This window comes from Pristiophorus japonicus, chromosome 22 (assembly GCF_044704955.1).
Source record: "Pristiophorus japonicus isolate sPriJap1 chromosome 22, sPriJap1.hap1, whole genome shotgun sequence".
NCBI classification, from domain to species: domain Eukaryota; kingdom Metazoa; phylum Chordata; class Chondrichthyes; family Pristiophoridae; genus Pristiophorus; species Pristiophorus japonicus.
In genome coordinates this window covers 66002178-66020880 of record NC_091998.1, presented here as the reverse complement: position 1 = coordinate 66020880, position 18703 = coordinate 66002178, and the positions used below count along the sequence as shown (strand labels likewise).

The following is an 18703-nucleotide window of genomic DNA, read 5'->3' as shown; positions in this document are numbered from 1 at the left end:
AGGTTTCAGCTCAGTGCAGGATGAGATGCTTTCACCCGCTTCGCTTCACTACACGATGCTCTCTCCGCTTCAAGCTGACCAGTTCTGGAACGATGTCACAAGCCTGGATGTCATTCCCCTTGCACGCCCTGACAACGATTCCCTGGTGGAGATATCGGAGGTTAATGTTTGGTCATCGGGTGGCATGCCACCACTAGTGGTGGCCGAAGACTCCTCACTGGACTATAGCAAAGCCGATGAATCATTTCCTGCTGAAGGATTGAGTTCCTTAAACCTCACTGAGGAGGACACAGTGGATTCAGACGCCTTCAATGGGCTGGTAGATGCACTCGACAATGAAGGAGGTCAGAGGTCAGAGAGCAAAGCAGAGATGACAGAAGGAGAGAGTCCGGCCAGGCCGGCAGAGGAACTGAATACAGAGAATGGCATTTCTGTAATTACAGGGCAACCAAAGGCACATGATAGATGGACAGGATCACCAACCTTGAGAAGAGAGACCATAGACTCCAAATGGCCAGACCAGAATGTAGACAGGTAAATGGGAACCTTATTTGGGATCTTGAAATGTGCAAGGCAAGTTCCAGTAATGCATATAAGGGAAATGCCACTCTGCAGCATTATGCAAAGAAAGTATTGTGACAAAATAAGATGCAAACTTGCTTGTAAATCCATCCTGTTGAGCTCCATTTCACTTTCACATCGGTGATGTTGTTTTTGCATCCCTATAGACCTTGCTAGGACATGCCACTTGCATCAGTAACCGGATACTGACAATACGTCCCAGTGAGAGGCAGTGTGACCACCACCAAGAGCCACACCCACGGCAGGGGCCTGAGATAGCTTCTGGCGGGCTCCCTGGGGTTGCGATATGGTGGCTGGGGCAGGTTGTGATTGGTTCCAATAGCAATCAGCCAGTTAAACCCATAGTATTTACACCTTGTTGCCTTTTTAGGAGTTTTATTTCAGAGTTTCTCCCCACACCTCAGTGTTCCCCACAGCGTGTACCGTTCCCTGACCGACAGGGAGAGTGAGAGTGAGTGTGAGTGATCTGATACCAGGCCTCCATCCACACTGCTCAGCATCTCTGAAAGGCAGCAGAATTGCATTTAATTCCGCCTCAGATTCCACCTCCTGGCCTCGGCAGAAGAGTATCATCAGAACATAAATGCATAAGAAATAGGAGCAGGAGTCGGCCATTCGGCCCCTCGAGCCTTCTCCAACATTTAATACGATCATGGCTGATCTGATCTTGGCCTCAACTCCATTTCCCTGCCTGCTCCCCATAACCCTCATAATCCGCTCCCCATATTAGCCCACTTTGTCTTCCTAATCTTTGGTTAGATGAAGCTTCTCTTCACATTTATCTGTCTCTTCACTTGTCCCTGGAGATCAGAACCCAGACAGTATTCTGTTATTCAAAAGAAATATATTTGATTATTGAAATTAGCCTCATCCTATGCAGACTGTGCATTGCTGGAAGCTGTATTAAAATGGTATGCACGGAAAGAGGCAGTAACTGGGTTGACCAGTGGAAGACCTTTATCTCCTGGGCATGAAGGGACAAAGCTCCAGCGAAATGTATCGCCTAGTTTCTCATTGTGAAACGTCTCCCTTAATCCCCTGCCAGCACTGATTTAAATTTAATCCTGACCCATCCATGTACCTTATGACATTCTTCTCTTCTCCAGAAAAGAGCTAATTTTGTGCCAATTTATTTTTATTCCAAGGTCTCAGGCTCCACCTTATAGCTCCATTGTGCAATACCAAACAGTCCATGAGGAGAGAGGGAGGGTCCCTGAGTTTGAAGGGACCTCCGTTGTGACCTCGATAGCTGAGTCCTGGAAACCTGGCTTCATCACCTCACAGAAGGAGGCTTGGGCGGAGGTACTTGAGCAGCGGCCGGCAGAGGTTTTGCCGAGCATTGCCAGGCTGGAGTCAAGCCGGCTGAGGGTGACTGAGGAGAAGCTGGTGCAGCCGGTGGAAGACCGAGTGCAGCAACAGTCGCTGCGCTACTTTGATCTGAAAGATATGGAGAATCCGCTTTGTCTATCCTCGAGGGGCACGGTATTTCAGCGTGGCAACGATCCGCGAAGCAGCTGGATCACGGTGGAAGAGGAAGTCATGGATTCCAGTGAGGAGGTGAGAGGCATTTCCTTGTCTTTGACCATTGCACATGCCTTAGCAATGTAGGCTGGGGGAAAATACAGAAGCTCCGTGGTCACTCAAACCAGATTTGTGGCTTTGCTGATTTCGGGGCGGTAATGGCGGCGGGGCGGGAAAGTTAGCGCCCGGGAACAGTTTGCGGCTCAGTCAGTAACATTGGTCAGCTGGGCCCTGAGTCAGGGGGCGCAGCGCTAAGGGAGGGCGTTGTACCCCTCTCTCGGGGCGTTATGGTGGGAGCTAAAGAGTCGGGCCGGGAGCGCTCCCAGAGACGTTGGGAGGGGGGTGGTGGGGAGGGAACCTAAAAAAAAATCATTGCCCACGCCACCGCAACACAAATTGCTTAGAAATTTGAAAGAAGAACCATCGCCCTTACCTCAGGAGCCCATTACCCACCTCCCCGCTGTCGGGATGGTGGGACCGCCCTGATTTCCCGGGCGGTCACTGCGGGGCGCGCTGCGGGGCGGACGGGTCGGGCGGGAGACAAAACTCGCGCCGGTGTCGCGACCAGGGGCGTTACACACCGGGCGCAGCTCTTCCCCACGGTGCTGCTCCGCGCCGCCGTTAAACCGGACCCGAGGATCGCCCGCCCAGAACACCTCACCCCCGCCATTGCCGCCACTCCGGGGCGAGAAACAGAGCGCAGAGGGGCCGAGAATCCAGCCCTGGGGATGTTGTGCATTGCCAACATGATAAAGCGCTTGGGTTTAAGTTAGATGCTTCTCCCTCAACCACCCAACCAGCAGGGCTGGACTTACGGCTGTCTAATGCCTCAGTTAGCGGCCAGAGGGGGCGTTAATGCGTGCATCAGAGCTTAGCGACCGGGCACGCAACTTTTAGCGTCCCGACGGATAATCCATTCCAGGCTCACCGGGAACACAAACCAGTCGTGTCCGGCCGCTGACGATCGCTCCAATCCTGACGATCGCTCCGGGTGCAATGCCCACGCTCGCGCCCCGGTCGGTAAATTCGGTGTGAGCGCCTCATTGAGCACCCGCCAATAACAACATCTGGGAAAAACAGCCGGTCCGGGCTGGCAGAGTCGTTAACTGGCGGCTACTTAAAGGGATGAGGAAACGCTTCCCTGGGAGGTCGCAGTCAGTGCAACGTTTACACACAGCACGGTGCGGGAGCCTCTCAGTTTGCAGCGGCAGACAGACAGAACGGTGCGGGGGGAAACAAGTGAGTTTGAAAAATTTACTGAGTGCATCACTGTGCCGCGTCTTTAAGACTCGGCTTTTCCCGGGATCTGATTCGGGTTCCGTGTATGCGCAATGGGCCCGCAAAATGTACCGACTGATTTATTGTCCCTGTCAGCTATTCGACCGATTCTGACGAATTTCTTGACTGGAGGCACAAACTTTTTCAAGGCACTAAAAGTACCGCTCTGCCTGGATTAATGCCGCAACAAGGGCACAAGCCAAATTTCTCCCCCCAAGTGTATCGCGCACTTTTCCAATGAAGATGTGTGAGGAAAGATCCTCAGAGGATGCCAAAGCCCTGAGCATCCACAGTACTCAATGCCCTTCTCGTGCCAGACATCATTTTCCATCCAACAATGCGGGTGATGAGCTGGTGATGAATTTTTGCCTGTGTTACTATTGAACCGGAAATGGTAGGACGGAAAAACAGGTGGCATGACGTAGCCTTGGGGCTTACTGTTTCGCTGAAGGCAATTCTGAGATTTGACGAGAACTTTGAGCGGCTGGAATCACACCCCAATCCTGCCACTCTGCTCTTAAAGTGATCAATTCTAAATATTTTAATGCGGGTTAGAGTAATGGGGGCTGAAATTGCCCACCGCTAGAAGCGGGGTGCACACACTCCGTTTCTGGTGTTTTTACCGCCGCGGTGGATGAGGTGGCCTCTTGAGCGAAATTCCGCTCTTTGGCGTTTTTTTCAGGCGGACCGGGGGCGGGTGCCCGCCAGTGAGCACGCGAGAGAGGTGGAAGTTGGAGGAAGGGTGTAATTTCCACCGCTGTCAGTCATCATCACAAGAGGAGGTGCCAGGTTGCCCCTTGGCGGTTCGGCCGAAACCCGGGGGATATAATTGTCGGTCCGACATGGCAGTCGGCCAACAAAAAATAACATGGCGGCAGCGGCAGTGCGCCCTCCCCTTTAATGGGCACCGTGCCGCCATTGCAAAAGGCCACAGCCTCACTGCACCGTCTCAATAAAACAGGTTTTGGCACCGCCCGGCGGGAGGAAGATTTTCTCGTGGTTATTGCGCTCCACAGTGTTCCAGTGTTAACAGGCCTTAAGGGAAGAGGCAGTTTTGCACTCTGACCCCTAGTGCTTGTGGGTAAAGAGACCCCCGAGTGCAACCTAGTGCATCATGAGGGGGCTCGACAAGGTGGATGCTGAGAGGATGTTTCCACTCATCGGGGAAACTAAAACTAGGGGACATAGTCTCAGAATAAGGGCCCGCCCATTTAAAACTGAAATGAGGAGAAATGTATTCTCTGAGGGTTGTAAATCTGTGGAATTCTCTGTCCCAGAGAGCTGTGGAGGCTGGGTCATTGAATATATTTAAGACAGAAATAGACAGATTTTTGAGCGATGAGGGAGTGAAGGGTTATGGGAAGTGGAGTTGAGTCCATGATCAGCCATGATCTTATTGAATGGCGGAGCAGGCTCGAGGGGCCAAATGGCCGACTCCTGCTCCTATTTCTTATGTAACATTAATCCGAAGGACAGGGCGATCCCAGTGTTCAGTTCCCAGTCATTGCTGCCTTAGCCAATCTCAGCTAGAACAGGAGTTGAGGGGGGTGGGGGGGGTTAGAATTAGCCCAGGGATAAGGAAGGGGGAAATCATCCAGGGTTCTCGCTCCTGAATATTCTCTATCAATCCCTCCTTGAAGGACACGCGTGTGGATGTCCAGTAAGGGCATGGTCGGGATTGGCTCGTTGTTTCCAGTTGAGGCGCTCTTCATCATTCCTTGCACTTGGGCAAATCACCAGGGGAACCTGCAGCGCCAAAACGTAACAGGAATCAGTGCCTTCAGGAAAGGAGGGAAGAGAAATGTGGGGAGGGAAGGAAAAACAAGTGGAAGCCCGGTTTCTCCTGACTGGGAAGTAATGCGCAACGGAATATTATTACATATCTTCCCGCAACCAGTTATACTCATAACACCAGTTACAGCTGTGGGCGCAATTTTAAATTCTTTCTCATGGTGGCCAATGTTCTGAAAGGAGCTTTGTTACAACCCTGGAGAGGTTTCTCAGCCTTGTGAGCTGGCATTATCCATCCAAACATTCAAGACCATGGCACCCACTTCAATAACTGGAGCGAATCGTGCTCCCCTCATTGACCGTTTACTGGCGATAACAATTCCCCTTGGATTCGGGCCATGGGGAATATGCGAAAGTTATTTCTCTGCCGTTCCATGCCTTATGTACATTAGTTGAAAGGTCAGGGGTCAAATTCACGTCGCCGATGTGAGTTTCTGTGAAGCCAATCTTGACACTAACAGAATGTCCAAGGACCAACATTGAGCCTGGCCTGACACTTGAGTTTGACTGGAGTTAAGAGAAGAGACTAAGAGCAAGGTGCTGAGGCTGGGTCAGGATGCAATGGCCAGGGTGACGTGTTTAGAACATGGCAGCATATATTTCTGCTAATGCACAGTTACAGTAAAAAAGATATTTCAAAGTAGAGCAGAGGTTGCCGATGAGTGGGGACCTGTTTTATTTTTTTACTGTAAGCTCATGTCAGCCAGTCTGGGACATTAATAGATTGAGTGAGAGCCAGGGCCTGTGAACCAGGCCAAATCAGGAGATGGCCTCCTTGCACCTCTGCATGAAGGGCAAAGTGACAGGCAGAAACGTGAGCTGAGTTCCAGCCAATCCAATCCGCCCCGCTGTAATGTGCACAGACGGTGTTTCCAAATATAGCCGCTCGCTAACGTGCTGGCCGTCTCTCACCTCCTCCACCCTCCCCGATAAACATTCTGGCAGGAAGCCCAGGCTACATCCATGTCATCTCACTGGGCAGAACGAGACCGGGATAGTTCTTAAGGTTTAAGATCAAAGCACCACCGGCACGACGGGTTGACAATGCCGGCAAAACACAGCCGCACCGCGAGAGGAGACAATCAGACAACCCGGTCTCGGGCAACAGGCAAGTGGTGCTGGGCTGTATGAAGCAGTGTGCGCGATGACTCTCACCGGTGTATCTGACGATCTTGATTCGGCCACACACTGCGTGGTGATTCCTGTGGGCCAGCCATGTGACTCAGAGGGTAGCACTCACTCGCCTCTGAGTCACAAGGTCGTGGGTTCCAGTCCCACTCCAGGGACATCAGCACATAAAAAATCCAGGCTGACATTCCCATGCAGTGCTGAGGGAGCACTGAACTGTCGGAAGTGTCGTCTTTCGAGGCCCCGTCTGCCCTCTCAGGTGGACGTAAAAGATCCCACGGCACTATTTCGAAGAAGAGCAGAGGAGTTATCCCCAGTATCCAGGCCAATAGTTAACCCTCAATCAAAAAAACAAATTATCTGGTCATTATCACATTGCTGTTTGTGGGAGCTTGCTGTGCATAAGTTGGCTGCCGCGTTTCCCACATTACAACAGTGACTACTCTCCAAAAGTACTTCATTGACTGTAAAATGCTTTGTGACGTCTGGTGGTTGCTATATAAATGCAAGTCTTTCTTTCACTCTGACAATTAAGTGATGACGACGATTTGGTTCACCTGAGCTGCTGGGTTCTCAGAATATCTAACTGTTGGTTGGCCATCATTGCAGGTAGCGGCTCTGGGTCAGTCCGTTCTTGGGGAGTGCCATTTGGGAGGACGTTGAAATGAGCCGTCTGTATTAGTTGTACGGCATTGTTCGGTGTTTTGGGAGGGACATCTGCCGCTAGTGATGGACACTGCAGACCGCACCACTCTCCATGACACGACCCGTGTGGGAAGGTTACTGATTGCGATACTCCCCAGTTGATGACTGGGAAATAACAAAGTCCACGTGCCTTGTGTGTTATAATATGCAAAGAATGAAAGACTTGGATTTATCAAGCACCTTTCTCAAAGTGCTTTACAGTGAAGTCCTTTTGAAGTGTAGTCACTGTTGTAATGTAGGAAATACACACAGCAAGCTCCCACAAACAGCAATGTGATAATGTCCAGATATACCGAGGGGGATAACTCCCCTGCTCTTCTTCAAAATAGTGCCATGGGATCTTTTACGTCCACCTCGGTTTAACGTCTCATCCGAAAGACGGCACCTCCAACAGTGCAGCATTCCCTCAGCGCTGCACTGGAGTGGGACTTGAACCCACGACCTTCTGGCACAGAGGCGGGTTTACGACCCACTGAGCTACAGCTGACGACAGATGTCAGACTAATGGTGCTGCCTTAAGCACAGTACCGGTTACCTGGGTGATTCTTTCAGTTCCTTCCCTCTGTAAGAAAGAAGAAAGAATTTGAATTTATATCGCAACTTTCTTGTCTTCAGGACGTCCCTAAGCGCTTTATAAACAATGAATTACTTTTGAAGTGCAGTCGTTGTTTGTAATGTGGGAAACGCCTGGACTGGTTAATGGCCACCTTGGCCATGCCCAGGGGCGGCCAACAGCTCTACACACCTGTGACCCTCACAGGTCCGTACATTACAGTCACCATTTTGGTGTAGGTTGAATATCATAATGTGTTCATGATTGTTTAAAATGAACTAAAAATTCTAAAGAGCGAACAACATTTAGCGTGTTTAAGGCAGTGTTTCAGTCTCGTGGTGGAGTTGCTCAACTGGGTGATTGAACTGTCTTGTTCGCATTACCACCAGAGCACTGGGCGCAATGCCCAGTGAAAATTCAGGCACACGCTGTCCCACAATTCAGCGTCCAATGGGAAGTGCTTGCCCAGATTTCCACATTGCACTGCTGGTGTGCGTAGTCAGCGGACAACAGTGGCCTGACACGGACACAGCACTGGGATGTGGAACCATTGCAAACTCCTTCAGGGCTGATCGGACCTGAGCAACCATCCTGAATGCCGCGGCACACCTACCCCGACAGAATGCCAAGCCCGACCTCACCGGGTTGTGGCTTTCACTAAAGTCACTTCAATCGTGGTGCGTGGTACAATGTGAGAACTTGAGTCCGCTGAGCCAGAATCCCTCCGCAGGATCGGATGCTGGTAGCAGTGCGGTGGAGGAGGATTTCCTGGAGTGTATTAGGGATGGTTTTCTAGACCAATATGTCGAGGGACCAACTAGAGGGCTGGCCATCCTAGACTGGGTGATGTGTAATGAGAGGGAACTAATTAACAATCTTGTTGTGCGAGACCCCCTGGGGAAGAGTGACCATAATATGGTAGAATTCTTTATTAAGATGGAAAGTGACACAGTTAATTCAGAGACTAGGGTCCTGAACTTAAGGAAAGATAACTTTGATGGTATGTGATGTGAATTGGCTAGAGTACACTGGCGAGTGATACTTAAAGGGTTGACGGTGGATAGGCAATGGCAAACATTTAAAGATAACATGGATGAACTTCAACAATTGTACATCCCTGACTGGAGTAAAAATAAAACGGGGAAGGTGGCTCAACCGTGGCTAACAAGGGAAATTAAGGATAGTGTTAAATCCAAGGAAGAGGCATATAAATTGGCCAGAAAAAGCAGCAAACCTGAGGACTGGGAGCATTTTGTAATACAGCAGAGGAGGACAAAGGGTTTAATTAGGAGGGGGAAAACAGAGTATGAGAGGAAGCTTGCTAGGAACATAAAAACTGACTGCAAAAGCTTCTATCGATATGTGGAAAAAAAAAGAAGATTAGTGAAAACAAATGTAGGTCCCTTACAGTCGGATTCAGGTGAATTTATAATGGGGAACAAAGAAATGGCGGACAAGTACTTTGGTTCTGTCTTCACGAAGGAAGACACAAATAACCTTCCGGAAATACGAGGAACTAGTGAAATGGTGTTAGGGAAATTGATGGGACTGAAGGCCGATAAGTCTCCGGAGCCTGATAGTCTGCATCCCAGAGTACTTAAGGAAGTAGCCCTAGAAATAGTGGATGCATTGGTGATCATTTTCCAACAGTCTATCGACTCTGGATCAGTTCCCATGGACTGGAGGGTAGCTAATGTAACACCACTTTTTAAGAAAGGAGGGAGAGAGAAAACAGGGAATTATAGACCAGTTAGCCTGACATCAGTAGTGGGGAAAATGTTGGAATCAATTATTAAAGATGAAATAGCAGCGTATTTGGAAAGCAGTGACAGGATCGGTCCAAGTCAGCATGGATTTATGAAGGGGAAATCCTGCTTGACAAATCTTCGAGAATTTTTTGAGGATGTAACTGGTAGAGTGGACAAGGGAGAAACCAGTGGATGTGGTGTATTTGGACTTTCAAAAGGCTTCTGACAAGGTCCCACACAAGAGATTGGTGTGCACAATTAAAGCACATGGTATTGGGGGTAATGTACTGACGTGGATAGAGAACTGGTTGGCAGACAGGAAGCAGAGAGTCGGGATAAACGGGTCCTTTTCAGAATGGCAGGCAGTGACTAGTGGGGTACCGCAGGGCTCAGTGCTGGGACCCCAGCTATTTACAATATACATCAATGATTTGGATGAGGGATTGAGTGTAATATCCCAAGTTTGCAGATGACACTAAGCTGGGTGGCGGTGTGAGCTGTGAGGAGGACACTAAAAAGCTGCAGGGTGACTTGGACAGGTTAGGTGAGTGGGCAAATGCATGGCAGATGCAGTATAATGTGGATAAATGTGAGGTTATCCACTTTGGTGACAAAACCACGAAGGCAGAATATTATCTGAATGGCGGCAGATTAGGAAAAGGGGAGGTGCAACGAGACCTGGGTATCATGGTTCATCAGTCATTGAAAGTTGGCATGCAGGTACAGCAGGTGGTGAAGAAGGCAAATGGTATGTTGGCCTTCATAGCTAGGGGATTTGAGTATAGGAGCAGGGAGGTCTTACTGCAGTTGTACAGGGCCTTAGTGAGGCCTCACCTGGAATATTGTGTTCAGTTTTGGTCTCCTAATCTGAGGAAGGACATTCTTGCTATTGAGGGAGTGCAGCGAAGGTTCACTAGACTGATTCCCGGGATGGCAGGACTGACATATGAGGAGAGACTGGATCGACTGGACCTATATTCACTGGAGTTTAGAAGGATGAGGGGGGGATCTCATAGAAACATATAAAATTCTGACGGGACTGGACAGGTTAGATGCAGGAAGAATGTTCCCGATGTTAGGGAAGTCCAGAACCAGGGGACATAGTCTAAGGATAAGGGCAAAGCCATTTAGAACTGAGATGAGGAGAAACTTCTTCACTCAGAGAGTTATTAACCTGTGGAATTCCCTACTGCAGAGAGTTGTTGATGCCAGTTCATTGGATATATTCAAGATAGAGTTAGATATAACCTTACAGGGATAAGGGGTATCAAGGGGTATGGAGAGAAAGCAGGAAAGGGGTACTGAGGTGAGTGATCAGCCATGATCTTATTGAATGATGGTGCAGGCTCGAAGGGCTGAATGGCCTACTCCTGCACCTATTTGCTATGTTTCTATTTTGTGCAATCCGCCATCAAGCCAACCTCACTTGCCGAGTGAGAGCCTGGTCCAGGCTGATTAAGGTGTCGATTCTGGCTCGGTCTCGAGGATCAGATATAGAGTCGCATCTCATCTTTCCGCCAACGAGGCACTTCACACCCCCGACTAGGAAAACAGGCAGTCTATCAAATGTCTACAAGAATGCACTTGCAATCGCCGTGCTTTCTTTTCTCACATCATAGTCACTGCTCCCTGGCAATGTGCCGCTCCCTTCTCAGGGGCAGAACGTGCTGCTCTGGGACCAACAATCACGAAGGGCTCTCCCTCTGATCCGCCCCCATACACACCAGTTCAAGTCATCATCATAGGCACTTCCTCGAAGCGAGGATGACTTGCTTCCACATCAAAAAAGGATGAGTTCACAGGTGTTTCAATGAAGGACCTAATCACCATCATCATAGGCAGTCCCTGGGAATCGATGAAGACTTGCTTCCGCTCCCAAAGTGAGTTCTTTGATGGCTGAACAGTCCAATACGAGAGCCACAGACCCTGTTACAGGTGGGACAGACATTCGTCGAGGGAAGGGGTCGATGGGGCTGGCTTGCCGCGCGCTCCTTCCGCTGTCTGTGCTCGACCTCTTCATGCTCTTTACATTGAGACTCGGAAGAGCTCAGAGCCCTCCCGGATGCACTTTCTCCACCTCGGGCGGTCTTTGGCCAGGGTCTCCCAGGTGTCAGTGGTGATGTCGCACTTTACCAGGGAGGCTTTGAGGGTGTCCTTGTAACATTTCCGCTGCCCACCTTTGGCTCGTTTGCCATGAAGGAGCTCCGCATAAAGCATTTGCTTTGGGAGTCTCGTATCTGGCATGGATTTTTTCTAACGTGTGGAGGCTGTTGCACACCAGCAGCAGGTCGGGGCCATAAAAGGAGCAGAGTTCAAGTCGACATCTTGTAGAGAGCAAGACACAGGATCCCACTACATGGCACCAGGTGCTTACGATACTTTGGGTGGTATCTAACTGCAATGTATTTGCTCCATGGGTTCTTTGCTTAAAAATGCATAGCAACACATTGCTATTAAGAACTAGTTGGCTTATGAGCAAAAGGTTTAACAATCACATTAAATCACAATCAAATAAAACATTACCAGTTCACCCACCAGGCTCACAGCCGCCTGCCTCATCGTGGCTGGGGTTTTATTGAGTCTTGTGAACATCACGTGACTGGCTAAGCCACTCCCAACTCAACAGCTCTACAACTATTTTAAGTGGAAACCATAAATCATGTGCCCCCTTATTAAAGGGGCACTAAAACCGACAAATTAAACAAATTAACTTTTTATCGTAAACTTAAATCAAATTAAAATTTGGTTGCCGGGGGTGATGATGCACTCCAGTCCCTCCGGCGCCCACCTCTCGCGGAAGGCCGCAAGCGTACCTGTGGACACCACGTGTTCCACCTCCAGGGACACCCTGGCTCGATGTAACCACGGAAGAGAGGCAGGCAGTCGGGCTGAACGACACCCTCAACCGCCCGCTGCCCGGACCGGCTGATGGCCCCCTTGGCCAGGCCCAGGAGCAGTCCTACGAGGAGGCCTTCCAACCTGCCCGCTCCCCTCCGCACAGGGTACCCAAAGATCAGGAGTGTGGGACTGAAGTGCAACCAGAATTTGAGGAGCAACCCCTTCAGATATTGGAACACTCAACATACACATAGAACACGGACTCCTCCAGACCACAGAAATTGCAGGCGGCCTAGGAGCCCGTGAACCAACTTAAAAACTTATTGCATGGGTCTGCTCCGGTGACCACCCTCCAGGCCAAGTCCCCAATAAATAGAGGGAGGACTCCCGCGTAGAGAGCCCGCCACTGGGGACCCCTGCTTCCTCCGGTCCAGGCAGCGGGCGGCCGAGGGGGTCGTTCAGCCCGACTGCCTGCCTCTCTTCCGCGGTTATATCCGAGCCAGGGTGTCCCTGGAGATGGAGCACGCGGTGTCCACCGGTACGCTCGTGGCCTTCCGCGAGAGGTGGGCGCCGGAGGGACTGGAGTGCATCATCACCCCTGGCAACCAAATTTTAATTTGATTTAAGTTTATGGTAAAAAGTTAATTTGTTTAATTTGTCGGTTAACTTGTTTAATAGTCAACAGCTCTACAAACCTGGTGCACAGGTGCCTATATTACATAACCCAAGTAGCTCGTTGGGTGGGCAGTGAAATTGCTGAATATATTTTTAGCCCTTTGGGGTTCCACTGAGCAACTCAGTGAAGTTTATAGCACAGAGACGTTTATAGCTTCTGGATATTTTGGTGCAAAAATCTTCCCCATTTATAAACGTGATAAATCAGGAACAACTACATGTGGCACATTTGTCTGTGGGCAGGCAGTACTGTAAATGGTGAGGTTGACTGTCCATGAACTCTGAAACCGAATCCAGTGTAAAATCCATTTGCACACAACTTTCGGCACCACACGAACAGGAGTCAGTCAGGTTCATTGTCCATCCTACCTTCCCTGTGCAAGCACTCCGCCCACACTCATCCCCAGGACCAGCTTTCACTGCTTTGGGATGCAGAGGGGTTCAGGAAAATCAGGGCTATTTGGGAGCAGTACGCTCTCAGCAAAAGATGTTGGCATGTGCTGCGTTCATTTAAAAATATACATACAACTGGGAGACACAAGCCAATACCGGGCACGGGATCGGTGAATGAGTTAAGTCCAACTCTGATAAATTTAACTTGAAATGCAGATAGCTTTCCTCCTTCAGCATCCAGTACAGCGTACAGTGAGTACTGCGTGTAGTTCCATTCACCACATTACAGGAAGGACGTGATTGCACTAGAAAGGCTGAGAGGAGATTTACCAGGATGTTGCCAGGACTGGAAAACGTTAATGGGGCTAGAAATTGGCCGACTTTGCGACCATTTTTGTTTTGGCGCTATTTCACCATATTTTGGCGAAAAACCGGTCGGCGGGAATTTCGGTGACGTTTTGCGTTTGAGGAGCAATTTATTTTTTGGTGTTTTACCGTCCTCCTAAGACCCAACTGCCGGCGGTATCGGCCTCGGCCTAAAGTTGGCGAGGATCGCGGTTTGCGCCACGAATCCTCGTGCAACACCGATTTTTATTGCTGCGCAAATTAAAGGTTGAATTTCTGGCCTGATAACGAAGCGATAACGGTTAATTTGGCGCAAAAAATACCATTTTCGCTGAGAACCGAATTTCTAGCCCTAGCTACGAGGAAAGATTGGATAGGCTGGGTTTGTTTTCTTTGGAACAGAGGAGGCTGAGGGGTGCCTTATTGAGGTGTATAAAATTATGAGGGGCCTGGATAGAGTGGATAGGACGGACAGTATTTCCCTTAGCAGAGGGGCCAATAACCAGGGGGCATAGATTTAAAGTAATTGATAGGTTTAGGGGGGAGATGAGAAAACACCCAGAGGGTGGTGGGGGTCTGGAACTCACGGCCTGAAAGGGTGGTAGAGGCAGAAACCCTCACCACATTTAAAAAGTACTTGGATGTGCACCTGAAGTGCCGTAACCTACAGGGCTACGGACCGAGAGCTGGAAAGTGGGATTAGGCTGGGTAGCTCTTGGTTGGCCGGCACGGACACGATGGGCCAAAAGGCCTCCTTCTGTGTGGTAATTTTTTTATGATTCTATGATCTACAATAATTTCTGCTGTCGGCTTCACTCTGTTCATGGTAACCGTAGCCAAGCTGCAATATAAATGCAACGAACGTGACGTTAGTGTTTTAAGGGGTTATAGCACTGACTCACTATTGTCGTCGTCATCATCATCATCATCATAGGCAGTCCCTCGGAATCGAGGAAGACTTGTTTCCACTCTTAAAAATGAATCCTTCGGTGGCTGAACAGTCCAATACGGGAACCACAGTCTCTGCCACAGGTGGGACAGACAGTAGTTGAGGGAAGGGGAGGGTGGGACAGGTTTGCCGCACGCTCCTTCCGCTGCCTGCGCTTGTTTTCTGCATGCTCTCGGCGATGAGACTCGAGATGCTCAGCCCCCTCCTGGATGCACTTCCTTCACTTAGGGCGGTCTTTGGCCAGGGACTCCCAGGTGTCGGTGGGGATGTTGAATTTTTTCAGGGTGCTGCTGATTCCCCGTTGTGACCACTTCCCAGTTTTACTGTAGTGTATGGAGAAAGAGTCAGACTGAACACTGTGAGCTCAAAGTAAAGTGTGACTTTAAGTTTTTTATTGCAGGTCTCCAGAGTGCCTCTCCAACCTGTGAAGCCTCCTTAAATACCTGTGCTCCCAAGGGATTATGGGATCCCTTGGGACTCCAGGGGATGAGCCCTGTGGTGGCTTACAGAGTAAATACAAGTTTACATATATAACACTTACTAAAGACGGCAAGCAGGGATAAGGGCCGAGACATTAGTTTTGGTGGGTGTTGCAGCATGGGTGGTATCGGATTGGCCGCCCGTTAGACGCGACGATTGATGTTTGGTTACACCGCAGTTCTTGGCCAAGGGACTGGTCCACAGACAGAGGGAAAATTGCAGAGTGATTCAGAGCAGATTCACCATTGGCTGCAGTCCTCCGCTAAAAGCCACAGCATCGGACTGGGAACCTGGCAATTGAATCACCGCCAGTGTGGCTTCCCCGCCGCTGTGTGGTTGGTGCGGTAAACACCACTCAACGGGAACGGAATTATATCTGGGCGCCCTCGCCCCAATTTGTCCCTGCCCTCGAACCCCTGCTGTATCTGAAGACGTGGTCTGTGTGCAACATCAAGGGAGATTGGTTAGTAATATATTAAAGAGTCTTCCCATCACACTTTCTCCATCACAATTACATCCCGCTCGTTGTAAAACAGTCGGGGGAGAAATTCAGCCGTGTGGCACCTCAGTTGGGGCGGTGTCCCGGACGGAGCAGTAACTTTTGCACCGGCCGATAGTTTGCGTCTATTGCCGCAATATTCATCAGCTGGGCCCGGAGTTTGGAGCGGGGCACTAATGGAGGCGTTGCCCGCGTCTTTTAGGGCGCTAGGTCGGCTGAGCAAAGGGGAAATCCCCCGAGCTAAACAGCCGGCCTCGGAGCACCATAACCGAGGCCTCGGGGGGGCGGGGGGACCTGAAAAAACCACCAAAAACATTCTCAATAAATAACTCGCACCACCACAATGTAAATCGCAAAAAACAACCACACTTAAACAACCACACTTCACCTCACCGCGGCCGTTACAGCTCAGACCGCCCGCGTTCACCGGCGGTCCCACCAGGGGGCGCTACGGATCGGGCGGGAGCCAAAAATCGGGCCAGTGCCACAACTAGAGGCATTGCACACCGGCTCAGCTCTCCCGGGCAGTAAAGCTCCGCGCCCCATCGATACCAGCGCCGAATATCCCGGCGGGACGCAGGAAGCTGGCTGCCCAGGTGCAAGTGCTTTCTGCCGCCATTGCCGCCCATCTGGGGCGCTAAGAGGGGCGGCAGAAGGCCGAAAATCGAGCCCAATATCCCCCACCTTACAGCGAGCAATGCCACGGGCGATCTGCTAGTACGTAATTATATGTATCCATTCACGGGACGTGTATTTATTGGCCATCCCTAATTGCCCTCGAGAAGGTGGTGGTGAGCCGCTTTCTTGAAAACTGAGTGTCTCGCTGGGCCATTTCAGGGCAGTCAAGAGTCAATCACATGGCTGTGGGTCTGGAGTCACATATCGGCCAGACCGGGTAAGGGCGGCAGATTTCCTTCCCTAAAGGACATTCATGAAGCAGACGGGTTTTTACGACAAGCCAATAGTTACATGGTCACCATTACTGATACTGGCTTTTTATTAAATTCCAGATTTATTCAATTAACGGAATTTAAATTCCCCAGCTGCCGTGGTGGAATCATGTGTCCCTGGATCGTTAATCCAGGCTTCTAGATTAGCAGCCCAGTAACATAACCACTATGCTACCGTTACCAGTGTGTCTGTGTACACAACATATATATATATATATATGGGAATACCAGACGGCTGGGAGTGAGTTTAAAGGCCTCAAAATCAGTGTTTCGAAGTTTTCACAGAGAAGTAGACTGAATGACTGAACCAAAGATAGGATAAAATCCTGCAATCCCAAATAATAAAAACAAAATTTGGTTTATTTACTTAATGTAGAAGCCCTACTTATAAATGGATGAAATTCCAGACTGATCCCGAAATACCTGAACAAATTCCTGCTGCGCCCCGCCAGTGCTGAAAGTGCCCCTTATCAAAGTCACAAATGACATCTGATGTGCTTGTGGCAAACGACTCCCTCCCCGTCCTTCGCGAGCTGTCTACAGCCTTTGGCACGGTTGTCCTCTCCATCCTCCTATGAGCCAGTCGCAGTGAGCCAGGTTACATTTGCTGCTGTTTCCGCACGTGTTGTAAACAGGGTTTCTTTTCAATGGGATCTCAGCCTTTGGGGGCGGAGCTCAGTGTCGTCAAGGTGACATGATGCAAAAGTGACAAGGATGGTAAAGCTGGATCTGAAGGGTCAGAACAAGGAAAGTGTAGTCGCATGTTACTTGATTGTGAGAGGGTGAGAGAGAACATTCACCCAGCTCACAGTCAGGATTAAAATGGCTGCCTTTGTCAAGTCCTTATCCAGCAATGGCGATACACTGTAAGAAATTAATAATGATTGCGTGTGATATTAGCACATCACAGGAATAGGAGGAGGCCATTCAGCCCCTCAAGACTGTTACACAGGAACAGGAGGCCATTCAGCCCCTCGAGCCTGTTACACAGGAACAGGAGGAGCCCATTCAACACCTCGAGCCTGTTACACAGGAACAGGAGGAGGCCATTCAGCCCCTCGAGCCTGTTACACAGGAACAGGAGGAGGCCCATTCAGCCCTTCGAGCCTATTACACAGGAACAGGAGGTGCCCATTCAGCCCCTCGAGCCTGTTACACAGGAACAGGAGGAGGCCATTCAGCCCCTCGAGCCTGTTACACAGGAACAGGAGGAGGCCCATTCAGCCCTTCGAGCCTATTACACAGGAACAGGAGGTGCCCATTCAGCCCCTCGAGCCTGTTACACAGGAACAGGAGGAGGCCATTCAGCTCCTCGAGCCTGTTACACAGGAACAGGAGGAGGCCCATTCAGCCCCTCGAGCCTGTTACATAGGAACAGGAGGAGCCCATTCAACACCTCGAGCCTGTTACACAGGAACAGGAGGAGGCCCATTCAGCCCCTCGAGCCTGTTCCGCCATTCAATGAGATCAGGGCTAATCTGTATCTTAACTCCACCCACCCGCCTTGGCTCCAGATCTCTTAATACCCTTGTCTAGCAAAAATCTATCGATCTCAAATTTAAGATTATTAATTAAGCTTGCATCTCCTGCTTTTTGAGGGACAGAGTTCCACGCACAGTCAACGTTTAACATTGTTCGTATGGCTTTCTCCACTATTTTAACAAAGACGTTAACCATCATGGCTTGTTCAAAGCACCACCAGAACCAGTTTAATTGGTCATTCTTCTTATTACCGTTTGTGGTATCTTGCTGTACACAAATTGAGCTCTGCTGTTGCCTCCTTAACAACAGTGACTGTGCTTCAAACTAACTTGCAGCATGGGAAGTTTGCATCTGATGTTTCTCAGAGATATGATCACCTCTCTCTCCATCTAAACTCCCCTACCCATAATCACAGCCACCCCCTCGACCTTGCTCTCTCAGTTGGCCTCTCCACTCCCATCCTGTCAATCACAGATAAGGCCATCTCTCATCTCTTCCGTTTATCGCTCTGTACCCACTTCCCCCCTTTCCCCCTCCCAGCCCCACTTCCTTCTGTGTCCGTCCCTGGAAAAAAAATTCTGCCCCAAGTCACTTACAACTACATGTTCCAATTGCCAACGGTCTCGAACTTTGGCCCTCCAAACACCACAATATTTCTGCAGCTACTGATCTGCTCAATTATACCTGCACCTCCACCCTTGGTGCTCTTGTCCTCAGTAAAACCATTACCCTCTCTCAACTGGTCAGGCCCACTAGTACAGCCCTTGTCTCCGCTCCCTTAAAACC

The 18703-nt window shown here is 49.9% G+C and overlaps 1 protein-coding gene across 13 annotated transcripts in view; it reads left to right on the top strand.

Annotated features, from left to right (window-relative positions):
- LOC139235126 (ankyrin-1-like) overlaps window positions 1-18703 on the top strand; it is a 303602-nt gene that overhangs the window by 260469 nt on the left and 24430 nt on the right. For all 13 annotated transcript variants that reach the window (XM_070866335.1, XM_070866331.1, XM_070866326.1 and 10 more), the window contains 2 exons: window positions 3-534; window positions 1728-2139. In XM_070866335.1, coding sequence (XP_070722436.1) covers window positions 3-534; window positions 1728-2139 — 944 coding nt within the window. The remainder of the gene's footprint in view (window positions 1-2; window positions 535-1727; window positions 2140-18703) is intronic.